At 43.2% G+C, this 14810-nt stretch overlaps 1 protein-coding gene across 1 annotated transcript in view; it reads left to right on the top strand.

Annotated features, from left to right (window-relative positions):
• LOC144495672 (putative C-mannosyltransferase DPY19L4) overlaps positions 1 to 14810 on the top strand; it is a 69015-nt gene that overhangs the window by 30940 nt on the left and 23265 nt on the right. The window contains exons 8-11 of the mRNA XM_078215966.1: positions 2459 to 2593; positions 5420 to 5551; positions 7923 to 8024; positions 13196 to 13269. Coding sequence (XP_078072092.1) covers positions 2459 to 2593; positions 5420 to 5551; positions 7923 to 8024; positions 13196 to 13269 — 443 coding nt within the window. The remainder of the gene's footprint in view (positions 1 to 2458; positions 2594 to 5419; positions 5552 to 7922; positions 8025 to 13195; positions 13270 to 14810) is intronic.

Below are 14810 nucleotides of genomic sequence, written 5' to 3'. Positions count from 1 at the left end.
TATAGTTGACGTGCATTCCAAATGGTTGGAGATGCATCGGATGAATTCCACCACTTCCCATGCTGCCATTGAGAAACTATGACAAGGTTTCTACACGGATGGGATGTCTGAAATCTGGGTTTCTGACAATGGCACTGCCTTTATTAGCACCAAGTTTCAGACCTTCATGCTTTCCAATGGAATCAAACACATTAGGACAGCACCCATCATCGAATGGGTTGGCTGAATGAGTGGTGCAAACTTTTAAGCCCGGCACCCTGCCGCATCCATAGAGACCAAACTGGCGTATTTTTTATTCAACTACTGTACTCCCCCTCACACAACGATAGGAATCACCCCAGCAGAATTGTTAATGGAATGGAGGCTTTGGACAAGATTAAGCTTACTATCACTAAACCTGGTGGGGAGGGTGGAGTCCCAACAAGGGAACTAGAAGAAGAATCATGATTCTGTAAGGACAGACAGAACATTCAAAATTGGCCACCCGGTGCACATGAGGAACTTTGGGGACGGGCCTCGATTGGGTCCCTGGGATTGTAACGGAGAAAATGGGGCTCCATGTCATATGAAGTCCAAGTACAGGGCAGGATTGTCAGAAAACACCTGGATCATTCCCGGAATAGGGAGCCCATGCTGGTACAGGCATTATTAAGAAGTCTCACAACACCAGGTTAAAGTCCAACAGGTTTATTTGGTAGCAAAAGCCACTAGCTTTCGGAGCGCTGTCCCTTCGTCAGGTGAGTGGGAGTTCTATTCACAAACAGGGCACAAACTCAATTTACAAAATTTACAAAATTGACTTCATTCTGTCCTTTTTAAGTATACACTTCATTCTCCAGAAACCAGTGCAAAGATATTCCTAACTCCTGATGGCATGTTTCTATTTTCCTTTTTCAGCTGGATAACTTCTAATCCCCAAACTGATTTTCATGATGAGCGTTGAATTGGGGCTTCTTACCTCTAGCCAAGCTAGCGAATCTTCTAGTCTTGTTTAAATCCTCACAAAAATAGTCTTCTTAATCTTATCATGAGCTCACTAAAAAAACTGGCATCCAAGACCTGAGACACTGACTTATAAAATTCTAAGAATTCACTTTTGAAGAACTGAGATGCTTAAATAGTAAGATTATGTGTAGAGAAACAGTATAGTTCTTTCATTTCCCCACTGTTGTGTACCTAGCCATTTTGAAATGTCTGCTAGGATTCTGAGGAAAAATGTGATTTTGTAAATGTTTTTTGGCATTCATTTCAAGCTGGCATGGCTTTTCACATTCAATGTAGCGTGTACCTCATTGGATTTGCCAAGCATACCAAAATAGTGAACTCCCATCAACAACATTTCAGCTTCAACAATAGCAATTTGCATTTATATAGTACCTTTACCATAGTAAAACATCCCTGTGTGCTTCAGAGGAACATTATGAAACAAAATTTGAGCCACACAAGGAGATGGTAGGACAGATGACAAAAGCTTAGCCAAAGAGGATGGTTTTAATGAGGTTGAGAGGCAGAGAGGTTCAAGTAGTGTATTCAAAGAACAGTACAACACAGGAACAGGCCCTTCGGACCTCCAAGCCTGCGCCAATCATTTTGTCCTATCTAGACCAACCGCTTATATCGCTCTATTCCCCATTTGTTCATATGCCTATCAAGATAAGTCTTAAATGTGGCTAACATAACTGCCTCAACCACCTCACTTGGTGATGCATTCTAGGCCCCCACCACCCTCTGTTTAAAAAAAAAACTTCCACCGCACATCTTCACTGAACCTTTCCCCCTTATCTTGAACTTGTTCCAAAGCTTCAGACCTAAGCAGCTGATTCTGACTGCCACTGGAGGTTACTAAAATCAGGAACGTGTTCATGGAGCTGATGTAAAACTCTGTTGCCCATTACGTAACTCAGACCAATCCTGGTTACCCATCACCCCTGTGCATGCTGACCTAATTTGACATTCGGTCCAGCTATGCCTCCAATTGAAATTTCTCATCCTTGTGTTCAAATCCTTCCATGTCCTCACCCCACCCTATCTTGATAATCCCCTACAGCCCTCTGAAAGCTCACCATTCCTTCAATTCCGACGTCTAGCACATTCTTCACTCCTTTTGCTAACCAGAAACAGTTCCTCATCTCTGCTCTACCTCTGCCACCCATCCTTCCCCTCTGAAACGCTCTTCCTAAATCACTTCCATTTTAAGCTCTTAATTCTTATTTTCAAACGGTTTCTCGAACTTTTTTCAGCCACTCTTACAGCCTCATTCCCTAGTTCTATCTCGCAATATTTCCCTCACAACTGATAACTATATTTCTTCTTCCCATAAAAACATTGTACTGTGTAGTATTTTCCTAAAGTACTGTGTAGTATATAGTAAATTGTCTAATTATGTACAGCTTAAATTGAGATTTGTGTCTAGGACCTTGGGTAACAAAACTAATGTTGCTGTTTCTTCCTGTCCTAGATGTTTTCATATCTTCTGATGTCTGCATCTACTTTTGCCTTTATAATGATGTGGGAGATTAGCCATTATGTATTATTTGTACAAGCCTTCAGTATTTTCCTGTTGGATTGCCTGGATCTAATTCAAAGCCGCAAGGTATGTGGGAAATAGAATATAAATTCTCCTTGGGGAAGAAAGAGTGGGCAAAGACCAAATTAAGTTAATCGGAGCTGATCAGTACATATTGACCATGTTGCATTTTGGTAGCGGTGGTGGTCAAGGTTAAGTAATTTGCAAATTGTCACAAATGTACTGAAGGAAAATCTTGTAATTGTGGAATATGCTTGGTGATATCGAGGCTTGGCAGTCTGATTTTCTGTCACGATATTCCTCTGGTTGATGTAGAAACTGGCAGTAAAAAGTAACCGAATCAGACGGATTGTGCGACACTGACCCAGAACTGTACTTCCCAACCCAAGAAGTATTAATATTGCTGGGTCTAGTATGATTGCTCCAAAACCCAAAGCATGTCGATTGACCCTAGCTGGAAGCTTTTGCAAGCAAATGGGTTTATTGTTCGTATCACTGTGAAATGGACTGCCTACAGGGTGGCACGCTAGCACAGTGGTTAGCACTGCTGCCTCACAGCGCCAGGGGCTAGGGTTCGATTTCCGGCTTGGGTCACTATCTGTGTGGAGTCTGCACATTCTCCTCATGTCTGCGTGGGTTTCCTCCGGGTGCTCCGGTTTCCTCCCACAGTCCGAAAGACGTGCTGGTTAGGTGCATTGACCATGCTAAATTCTCCCTCAGTGTACCCGAACAGGTGCCGGAATGTGGTGACTGGGGGATTTTCACAGTAGCTTCATTGCAGTGTTCATGTAAGCCTACTTGTGACGCTAATAAATAAACTTAAAAAAAACATCAGACTCTCTGGCTTCATCTGAGATTCTTGGGTTGTGCAAAACAGGCACATAACAATAGTGCATATTTGCCTATATGCAATTGTGTGTACTGACTTGTAGAAGATAACACTTGATTAGAGGTTCTTTTGTGCCGGTTGGCTGGGAAGATACAAAATCAACAAAAGAGTGAACGAATTCAGTAATTGCATTCCTGAGCATTAGCAATAGCTTGGAACATTTAGTTGGGTACTGCATTATTTGCTATAGTGCAAATCGTGCCTCACAAATTTGATAGAATTTTTTGAGGAGGTAACTAGGTGTGTTGATGAAGGTAGGGCGGTTGATGTCATATACATGGATTTTAGTAAGGCGTTTGATAAGGTCCCCCATGGTCGGCTTATGATGAAAGTAAGGAGATGTGGGATAGAGGGAAAGTTGGCCGATTGGATAGGTAACTGGCTATCTGATCGAAGACAGAGGGTGGTGGTGGATGGAAAATTTTCGGACTGGAGGCAGGTTGCTAGCGGAGTGCCGCAGGGATCGGTGCTTGGTCCTCTGCTCTTTGTGATTTTTATTAATGACTTAGAGGAGGGGGCTGAAGGGTGGATCAGTAAATTTGCTGATGACACCAAGATTGGTGGAGTAGTGGATGAGGTGGAGGGCTGTTGTAGGCTGCAAAGAGACATAGATAGGATGCAAAGCTGGGCTGAAAAATGGCAAATGGAGTTTAACCCTGATAAATGTGAGGTGATTCATTTTGGTAGGACAAATTTAAATGTGGATTACAGGGTCAAAGGTAGGGTTCTGAAGACTGTGGAGGAACAGAGAGATCTTGGGGTCCATATCCACAGATCTCTAAAGGTTGCCACTCAAGTGGATAGAGCTGTGAAGAAGGCATATAGTGTGTTAGCTTTTATTAACAGGGGGTTGGAGTTTAAGAGCCGTGGGGTTATGCTGCAACTGTACAGGACCTTGGTGAGACCGCATTTGGAATATTGCGTGCAGTTCTGGTCACCTCACTATAAGAAGGATGTGGAAGCGCTGGAAAGAGTGCAGAGGAGATTTACCAGGATGCTGCCTGGTTTGGAGTGTCGGTCTTATGAGGAAAGGTTGAGGGAGCTGGGGCTGTTCTCTCTGGAGCGGAGGAGATTGAGGGGAGACTTAATAGAGGTTTATAAAATGATGAAGGGGATAGATCGAGTGAACGTTCAAAGACTATTTCCTCGGGTGGATGGAGCTATTACAAGGGGGCATAACTATAGGGTTCATGGTGGGAGATATAGGAAGGATATCAGAGGTAGGTTCTTCACGCAGAGAGTGGTTGGGGTGTGGAATGGACTGCCTGCAGTGATAGTGGAGTCAGACACTTTAGGAACATTTAAGCGGTTATTGGATAGGCACATGGAGCACACCAGGATGGTAGGGAGTGGGATAGCTTGATCTTGGTTTCAGATGAAGGTCGGCACAACATCGTGGGCCGAAGGGCCTGTTCTGTGCTGTACTGTTCTATGTTTCTATGTTCTATGTAGATATGACTGCAGGATTGTTAAATAGTTTTGAATGAAATTTTACAGCCCCTCCCGCCAACAGGATTTTCTGGTTCTGAATGGCTCTCCACGTTTTTCAGCCCCAGCTACACTGTGGCGGGGCCGTAACATTCTGCCCTGTGAAACAGAAGGCTAAAATGATGGACTTCATGATTCTCCGCAATCGGTCTGGATCATTAATGCAAGTTTTTGGAGAGTTTTCCATATTCATTTACAAGCTGAAATCTTCCAAATCCAACAAACCATATTCGTGAGGCTGTTTTTCTGATTCTGATTATCTTTATAAAGTGGGTGGCAGAAAGCAAAATACACATTTTATAAAAAATTCTAAAAACCAACGCAATGCACAATGATTATTTTTGTCACCTGCCTGAGTACAAATATTAAAATATACTGAACACAGAGTCTTTCTGCCGTGTCTGTGTGCGCGTGCGTGTGTGTGCTTGTGTAGTTTTTAAAAATCTTTTATTTTAGTGTAGGGATGCTGTTGCAGTTGTGAAATGGTTAAGGAGACTGTTGGTTTTCTCTTGTAGGTGACTGATGTCTACAGGATGTATTTAGTGTGCCTTGCACTGGGATATTTTATCCAGTTCAGAAACTCTGCCTTGTTGGCTTCCCCATTATTAAGCTTCATTGGTGGCTCTCACCTTGCAAAGTACATTCAGGTAATAGCTTTGGCTTTGAAACTTCTTCATTTAGTTTTAACATTTTGATTAGTGCTGACTTCATATTTGTCAATTTAATAAAAGCCAAATATAATAAAAATCAGCTTTGTTGCTCTTGATGGTTTGGCCCAGATTTTCACTGTAAAGGTTAGAATCTCAAGTTGGACTATTTTCCAATGTTGCTATCCTACCACCTGCCCGGCAGTGCCCATCCATGCTATTTTCATGGCAGCCGGGCGTGGATGGGCTGGAGTTGAGGCCATGTCTCCGGAAGCAGGCCTGAGGCAGGAATAGAGGTGGACAATGTCAAGGCAGTCAGGATAGAAAGTCCGCCTCCATTCACAGTGTCCTCGGCCCAGTTCTGTCCATGTGTTAGGCACCCTAGACCTCACCTCTTCTTACTCAGCCTCCACCCCTTCCCATGCCCTGTCCATACATGTTCATTCTCCCACTTATTTCCCATCCCATTCACATAGTATAGACAGAATTCATGATCTCTCTAGTAACATTGGGAAGACCTTGAAATGCTCATGAAACTGTCAGAATAAACAAATTTCCGTTCAAAAGATTTTTCATAAACATAACACTTTTAGGAGCTCATAAAGCTCAAAACAAAGATCACTGTAACTTTGACAGTTCCATCAACAACCCTAATTAGCTGAACCCTTTTGTGGGGTTTAGAGCACAGCCAAGTATTCATAATGCAATTCCGTTGCAGAACTGTGGCAACAATACCTCCAGAATGCATTAAAAATAATGGAACAGTTGGGCTGTCAATCAAAGAACTGAACCAGCTGTTCCACAGCTTCAAAGGTTGAGCAGGTGTCTGGGCTGTCAATCAGGTAAGTCCACCATCTGTCCAACTATTTCAAAGGCTGAACAATGGCTTCTTGGTCAATCAATATAAAAATCTAATCACAGGGCGCAGCTGACACATTGAAATCTGAATCTCGATACTGATTAATGTAGAGAAGCACTTTATCCACTAAATAAATTAATACATCTGAAGACTTTCTGCTTTCACATTGTTTGTCAATCTAATAATGGTCACTTACCTTCTCTAAACCAATCCCTATCATCAATCACTGCATTTAAAACATACCTAATTTATCACACAACATCTAGTTATGATATATGAAGTTGTCAACACCTTTTGAATTTTCCAGTCAAAAGGTTCCAACTCCAGACTAGGGTTCCCCAATGAGACCTCTGAGGTGCCATGAACCATGCTGACTACCATCACAAGCCTGGCTCCATGAAAATAGTGGGGGGTCTAAATGCCGACCCCCGCAATAGAATAGGCAAAGGCGAGATTACAAAGAAACATAGAAGACAGGAGGAGGCCCTTTGAGCCTATTCCGCCATTTATTACGATCATGGCTGATCGTCCAACTCAATAGCCTAATTCTGCTTTCTCCCCTTAACCTTTGATCCCATTCGCCCCAAGTGCTATATACAGCCGCCTCTTGAATACATTCAATGTTTTGGCATCAACTACTTCCTGTGGTAATGAATTCCACAGGCTCACCACTCTTTGGGTGAAGAAATGTCTCCTCACCTCCATCCTAAATGGCCTACCCTGAATCCTCAGGCTGTGACCCCTGATTCTGGACTCACCCATCATCGGGAATATCCTCCCTGCATCTCCCCTGTCTAGTCTTGTTAGAATTTTATAAGTCTCTGAGATCCCCCCTCATTTGTCTGAACTCCAGCAAAAACAACCCTAACCTAGTCAATCTCCTCATACATCAGTCTCGCCAACCCCGGAATCAGCCTGATAAACCTTCACTGCACTCCCCCGAGTGCAGGAACATCCTTCCTCAGAAAAGGAGACCAAAACTGCACACAATACTCTAGGTTTGGCCTCACCAAGGCCCTATATAATTGTAACAACACATCGCTGTTCCCGTACTCGAAACCTCTCTCAATGAAAGCCAACATGCCATTTGCCTTTTTTACCGCCTGTTGCACCTGCATGCTTACCTTCAGTGACTGGTGCACAAGGACACCCAGGTCCCGCTGCACACTCCTCTCTCCCAATTTATAGCCATTCAGGCAATAATCTGTCTTTGAGATTGTTACATGCAAGCTCATGACCCGCATTCTTATCCTACACCCTTAAAAATGCTAAACGGCAGAAATGGGGAAGGGAATCTTGCAATTGGGGCTCACCTGCCATTTTTATATTCTGCCCAACTCTGTTCTGACATGGCAGGGGCATGAAAATCCAACCCTGTATTTTGAGTAGCATTGATCATGGAAGCAGTCAAATTTGCTTTATGAAGGAGAATTAGTTGAAAATGTCATGAGCTGTGATGCAATCACGAGAGCTGTTTAAAACTAATTAATTTCCCCTCCTTTTATTTAACAGCAAAACCTGAAAAAAGGTCACTTTGCAGCCAGGCTGATGAAATTGTTGCTTCATTTCTACTTGGTGTTCACAGTTTCAGTCACTTTAAATCTTGTAATAAAGGTAAGTATGACCTCTTGCAGCCGGGCATGTAGTTTTGTCATTATTATTTTGCACTTCATTTGCTGAAGACCAGATTATTCTTTATTTCAGTGACACACACAGCCAAATAGCCTACTCTTGCCCCGAAGGCTTTGTTCTTCATGGCATGTCCCTCGTGCAGATAAAGACTTTCTGTTTATTTGTTTGCATGGCAAACTTTGAGTAACCTTGTCTTAAATATCTGGAATAAGCTTTATGTAAGGATGAAACCTTCACTATTGCACAATATTATGTTTACTCTATATTACATATTTCTAGACATTTAAAATTTTGAATTTGTCACATTTCTCTCCTGAGAAGAGGTCTATTTGTCATGACATTTACCTTTATTGAAGGAACCATTCTTTATTTGTGAGGCTAGACAATGAATATTGATATTCAGGTCTCCTTGGGTAGCAGCACAGCTAAGCCTAACGCCGCGCTCATTCAAAGTGCCTTCCAGTGAGTATGCCTAGTTAGCAGTCGGGATTATTTTTCTTTTTACCCCCTCTAATCCACTGCATTAAGATCAATTGTATCATCGCCAATCTTATCCTGGCTCAGACCATATCTCTCTGTTTTTGTTCTGTCATTCTCATTTTAACAGCCAACGCCATTCATTTCTTGAAGCTTCATGGTTGTATCTTAGAGTAGAAAGTTCTCCTGTTTTGTGGCATGTTAGTATGTTTCTGATTCTCGAGTTTGAGAGGAACTCAGCAAGCTCCTTGGGCAGCACCATCCAAACCCATGACTACAACCATCCAAGAGGACAAGGGCAGCAGATATCGGAGGTTTTCCTCCAAGTCACTCGCCATCCTGACTTGGAACTCCATCACTGTTGCTGGGTTAAAATCCAGGAACTCCCTCCCTACCAGCACTGTGGGTGTACCTACATCATAGGGACTGCAGCAGTTCAAGAAAGCAGCTTACCTCCATCTTTTCAAGGGCAACTTGGGATGGACAGTAAATGCTGGTCTAGCCAGTGATGCCCACATCCTGTAAATGAATGTTTGCAAAAATCTGAGTGCAGTTTTAAGTGACTTCATTCCCTATTTAGACATTCTTTCCTGAAAAAAGTTTGGTTGCATTCACTGGACTTGAATGCATGCAAAAAGCTTATTTTGTAAACTGCATGGGTTAAATAGAAGACCTGTTCTGTGTGAAGGTCCTTCACACAAGGATCATCTTGACATTGTGCTGGAATAATGGTTGACTTTCTTTGCACTCCCTATACTGAGACCAACAAATAACCTTGCCGCTCCTATCCTGATTGAGATCTTGTCTTGTACCTTTTCCGCTTATTGCTGGAGTAGGGTTTTGTGTACTTGTATACTGTGCCCATTATTTCTGGCTGGTCCTAGACCTAGAGGGTAAGCACTTAAAGGCTATTTCAACTGTGGAAGGCACCTCAGTCAAGCCCAGTCCCATCCTAATCCAATGTTTAAATTTACATACTTTCCAACAGACCGTAATCGTGAATAGAAACCTTGTCTGATTTTAGTTTCTATAGCCCAAGAGCCAGTTACAACAACCCAAATGATCTCCAGCCAAGATCAGCTAACTGAACACAAATGAGAAATTGAATCCTGGATTTCTGGTCTGTATGGTTCAGTATTTTGCTGATTAATAGGCAAAGTTCTACTTGAACTATTTTTCATCATTGAATATTTTCATTTTGTATTTGCAGCACCGTGATACTTTTGATTTTAAGACAACGGATTGTTCCCCATGTGTATTGATGACAGAAAATCTAACACAAAAGGGAGATGATTATGTACAAAGAGATTGTCTCATTTACCAGAAAGCTGTCTAAGTACTGAAGAAATGTGAATATTTCTGAGTGTAATTTCTGGCAAAAATTACTGAAATAGTGAAACATAAGGAAACAAATCTATTTCAGAATGGTGAAGCAAGAAGTCATCATATGAACCTCTTCTTTGATTGGATTATATATTCTTCCCAGTTAACTGAATCTCTTTTTAGAAGACAAATACCTTTTTTTTAATTCAAAGAACAAAGAACAGTACAGCACAGGAACAGGCTCTTTGGCCCACCAAGTCTGTGCCGACACAGATGCCTCTCTAATCTAATATATTCTTGCCTCCACATGGTCCATTTCCCTCTATTCCCTGCCTATATCCTCTTGAACGTTGCTATAGAATCTGCTTCCACCACCTCCTCTGGCAGCGCGTTCCAGGCATTCACCAACCTCTGTATGAAAAACCTGCCCCTTACATCTCTTTTAAACTTTCCCCTTCTCACTTTCAACCTACGCCCCCGAGTCATTGACTCTTCGACCCTGGGAAAAAGATTCTGACTATCCACTCTATCCAAGCCTGTCACAATCTTGTAAGCCTCTATCAGGTCCCCCGCTCATCCTCCAACGCTCTAATGAAAACAATCCAAGTTTGTTCAACCTTTCTTCATAGTCCATATCCTCCAAACCAGGCAACATCCTGGTAAATCTCTTCTGCACCCTTTCCAATGCACCAACATCCTTCCAGTAATGTGGTGACCAGAACTGTACACAATACTCCAAATGCGGCCTAACCAAAGTCTTATACAGATGCAACATGATTTTCCAATTCCTATATTCAACGCCCCGAACGATGAAGGCCAGCATGCCATATGCCTTCTTGACCACCTGAGTTGCCACCTTCGGGGAACTGTGGATTGCATGCCGAGATCCCTCTGTATGCTAATATTTCCAAGGGCTCTACTATTTACTGTATACTTTCTTTCTGCAGTAGATCTTCCAAATCGCATCACCTCACATTTGTCCGCTTTAAATTCCATCTACCATCTTTTGGCCCAGGTCTCCAGCCAATTTATATCCTGCTGTATCCTCTGACAATTCTCCTCACTATCCGCTACTCCCCCAATTTTTGTATTATCTGCAAATTTACTAATCAGACCACCCACATCTTCCTCCAAATATATATATCAACAGAGGCCCCAGCACTGATCCTTGTGGAACACCACTTGTCACAGATCTCCAGTTGGAAAAATACCCTTCCGCTGCTGCTCTCTGCTTACTATGCCCAAGCTGTAGAGATGCCGGCGTTGGACTGGGGTGAACACAGTAAGAAGTCTCACAACACCAGGTTAAAGTCCAACAGGTTTATTTGGTAGCAAATACCATAAGCTTTCGGAGCGCTGCTCCTTCGTCAGATGGAGTGGAAATGTGCTCTCAAACAGTGCACTGTTTGAGAGCACATTTCCACTCCATCTGACGAAGGAGCAGCGCTCCGAAAGCTTATGGTATTTGCTACCAAATAAACCTGTTGGACTTTAACCTGGTGTTGTGAGACTTCTTACTGTACTATGCCCAAGCCAGTTTTTGTATCCATTTTACCAGCTCAGTTCAGATCCCATATGACTTCATCTTCTGCATCAGCCTGTCTTGAGGGACCTTATTGAAGGCTTTACTGAAGTCCATGTATACAACATCCACTGCCTCGTCCTGGTCAATTTTTCTTGTCACTTCCTCAAAGGACTCAATCAAGTTTGTGAGACACGACCTCCCCTTCACAAATCCATGCTGCCTATCACCAATAAGCCTAATCTCTCCCAGATGTGAGTACATCCTATCCTAAGAATCTTCTCCAATAATTCCCCCACCACTGATGTAACGCTCACAGGCCTGCAATTTCCCGGATTGTCTCTTCTGCCCTTAAACAGAGGAACAATTCATTCAAGGGATGTGTGCTTTGCTGGCTAGGCCAGCATTCAGTGCCCATCCATAATTGTCCTTGTGAAGGTGGTGGTGAGCAGCCTTCTTGAGCCACTGCACTCCAAATGGCGTAGATACACCCATAGTGCTGTTAGGTAGGGTGTTCCAGGATTTAGGAACAGCAATATATTTCCAATCAGGATGGTGAGTGACTTGAAGGCGAACTTGCAGTTGTGTTCTCATGCATCTGCTGCCCTTGTCCTTCTAGATGGTACAGGCCGTGGGTTTGGAAGGTGCTATTTGAGGAACTTTGGTGAGTCCCTGTAGTGCATCTTGTACATGGCACACACTGTTGCTACTGTCCATCGGTGATGGAGGGAGTGAATATTTGTGGAAGGAGTGTCAACCAAGCTGGCTGCTTTGTCCTGGATGCTGTCAAGCTTCTTGAGTGTTATTGGAGCTGCACTCATCCAGGCAAGGGGCAAGTATTCCATCACACTCCTGATTTGTGCCTTGTAGATTGTGGACAGGCTTTGGGGAGTTGGGAGGTGGGTTGCTCACCACAGGATTCGTAACCTCTGACCTGCTCTTGCAACCACAGTATGTATATGGTTAGTCCAGTTAACTTTCTGGTCAGTGGTTACCTCCAGGATGTTGATAGTGGGGGATTCAGTGATGGTAATGCTATTGAATGTCAAAGGGCGATGATTGGATTGTCTCTTGTTGGAGATAATAATTGCTTGGCACTTGTTTAGCGTGAATATTACTTGCCACTTGTCAGCCCAAGCCTGGATATTGTCCAGGTCTTTCAGTATTTGAACATGGACTGCTTCAGTATCTGAGGATTCACAAATGGTGCTGAACATTGTGAACTCTTCTGACCTTATGATGGAAGGAAGGTCATTGACAAAGCAGCTGAAGGTGGCTGAGGCAAGGACACTGGTATACTTCTTTGAACCCATAACATATGAATGAAAACTGAAGCACATTAAATTAATATTGTATTTTATAGTATTCAACCCAACTGACAGCATTTTGCAGGTGCCATCCCCGTGATTTTATGGAACTGAAGTAAACACTACATTTGGCTGTACACTTATCCTTTTACACTGCAGTCCTGCTCATAGCAGTTATCTAAGTGGGAACCATACACTCTGCAAGAGCAAATCAATGTTAGAAAATTAAAGATAATTAAAGCCAGTTGAGGGGAAGTGGTCGGTAATTGCTCTGTCTGATACAAAGTAGATACCATGGGCGGGATTTTACAGCCTCACTCGAGCGAGACACAGAGATTCCAGCCTGAGTTCAACGGACGTATCTGTTGTCCGTCCCTCGCCCGCTCCGATTCTGTGACGCACGGGGCAGTAGAATTTTGGCGTATGTCTGTCTTGTCCTGTTTTTCATAGTTGTTTGTTTGCCATTATGGCTGTGACTTCAACCCTGGAATTCACAATTTCTTTTTTTAAAAAAATATTCACAGAAAATGGTCCCCCAAGAGGAAAATGAACACATAATAAAGTTTTTTGAAGCAAAATTTGACTTGAATACTACAAGGTATGTTTGAGCTTTTTTACTTTTTAAGGTTTCTTTTGGAACAATATATTGGTGCTGCAGAATAGATTCAGTAAGTTCTCCTTGGAAAGACGGAGAATGAGGGGAGATCTAATAGAGGTATACAAGATTATGAAGGGTATAGATAGGGTGAACAGTGGGAAGCTTTTTCCCAGGTCGGAGGTGACGATCACGAGGGGTCACGGGCTCAAGCTGAGAGGGGCGAAGTATAACTCAGACATCAGAGGGGCGTTTTTTACACAGAGGGTGGTGGGGGCCTGGAATGCGCTGCCAAGTATGGTGGTGGAGGCAGGCACGCTGACATCGTTTAAGACTTACCTGAATAGTCACATGAGCAGCCTGGGAATGGAGGGATACAAACGATTGGTCTAGTTGGACCAAGGAGTGGCACAGGCTTGGAGGGCCGAAGGGCCTGTTTCCTGTGCTGTACTGTTCTTTGTTCTTTGTTCTTTATCTGTAACCCCCATGACTTGCCTGGGCTTGCAAAATCTCACTAACTGTCCTGGCTGGAGACAATACACACCTCTTTAACCTGTGCTTAACCTTCTCTCCACTCACATTGTCTGTACCTTTAAGACTTGATTACCTGTAAAGACTCGCATTCCAACCATTATCTTGTAAATTGAGTTTGTGTCTATGTATGCCCTGTTTGTGAACACAACTCCCACTCACCTGAAGAAGGAGCAGCGCTCTGAAAGCTTGTGCTACCAAATAAACCTGTTGGACTTTAACCTGGTGTTGTGAGACTTCTTACTGTGCTTACCCCCAGTCCAATGCCAGCATCTCCACATCACTGCAGCAGTTTGACACTGGGAGCCATGTTAATTGCCTCTGAGCTAAAATTTTGCCCCAATCCCTGGATGAAGCTCCACCCGAGAGAGCTGAGAACCAGTCAGATGACCTGACCTGGGTGGGGGGGTGGCGGTGGGGGGGTGGGAATGGTTTCTCTGGACCAAGAGAGCACATAAAGGCGATCATTCCCCTCTTGTCCAGCTGGAGCTGGCAGGCTTCCCGCCTGGAATGGGTCTCGCTCTCTCTCCACCCTCCCTAGAATTTCAGACAGATCAGAGGTGGATTTTATGTAGCTCCAATCACCTTCGAACTCACCTGCAGCAGAGAGTAAAATCCAGCCCATGGTTTTCGCCCAGGATCTCCCAGGCAACAGCAGGTGTGTTACTTTGAGTCCTGCCTGAAGCGCACCTCCAAACTAGCCCCATCATAACCACTGGGAAAACTTGTAGGGTACTGTTAGGTTTACACAGACATCACTCGAAATGCAAACTCAATAGAAGAGAGAGAATAAAATCTGTGCCTTTTCACTCTGTTATGTATCATATGATGCTCCACATTCTATTCAGGAATGAAAGCTCAGACATATTTGATGAGGACTTTAAGAAACATTTGCGGTACCTAGAAGATACAAAAGAGCAAAATAAGAACTTTTATACTAAATAGCATCCTTAATGTAGAAAAATGTCCCAAGATGCTTAACAAAGGTGTAACCTTTTGAAGGGCAATGGCTA

This window comes from Mustelus asterias, chromosome 7, assembly GCF_964213995.1.
Source record: "Mustelus asterias chromosome 7, sMusAst1.hap1.1, whole genome shotgun sequence".
Lineage (NCBI taxonomy): Eukaryota > Metazoa > Chordata > Chondrichthyes > Carcharhiniformes > Triakidae > Mustelus > Mustelus asterias.
Note: the sequence above shows the minus strand (reverse complement) of the source record. Positions and strands in the feature narration are given on the sequence as shown.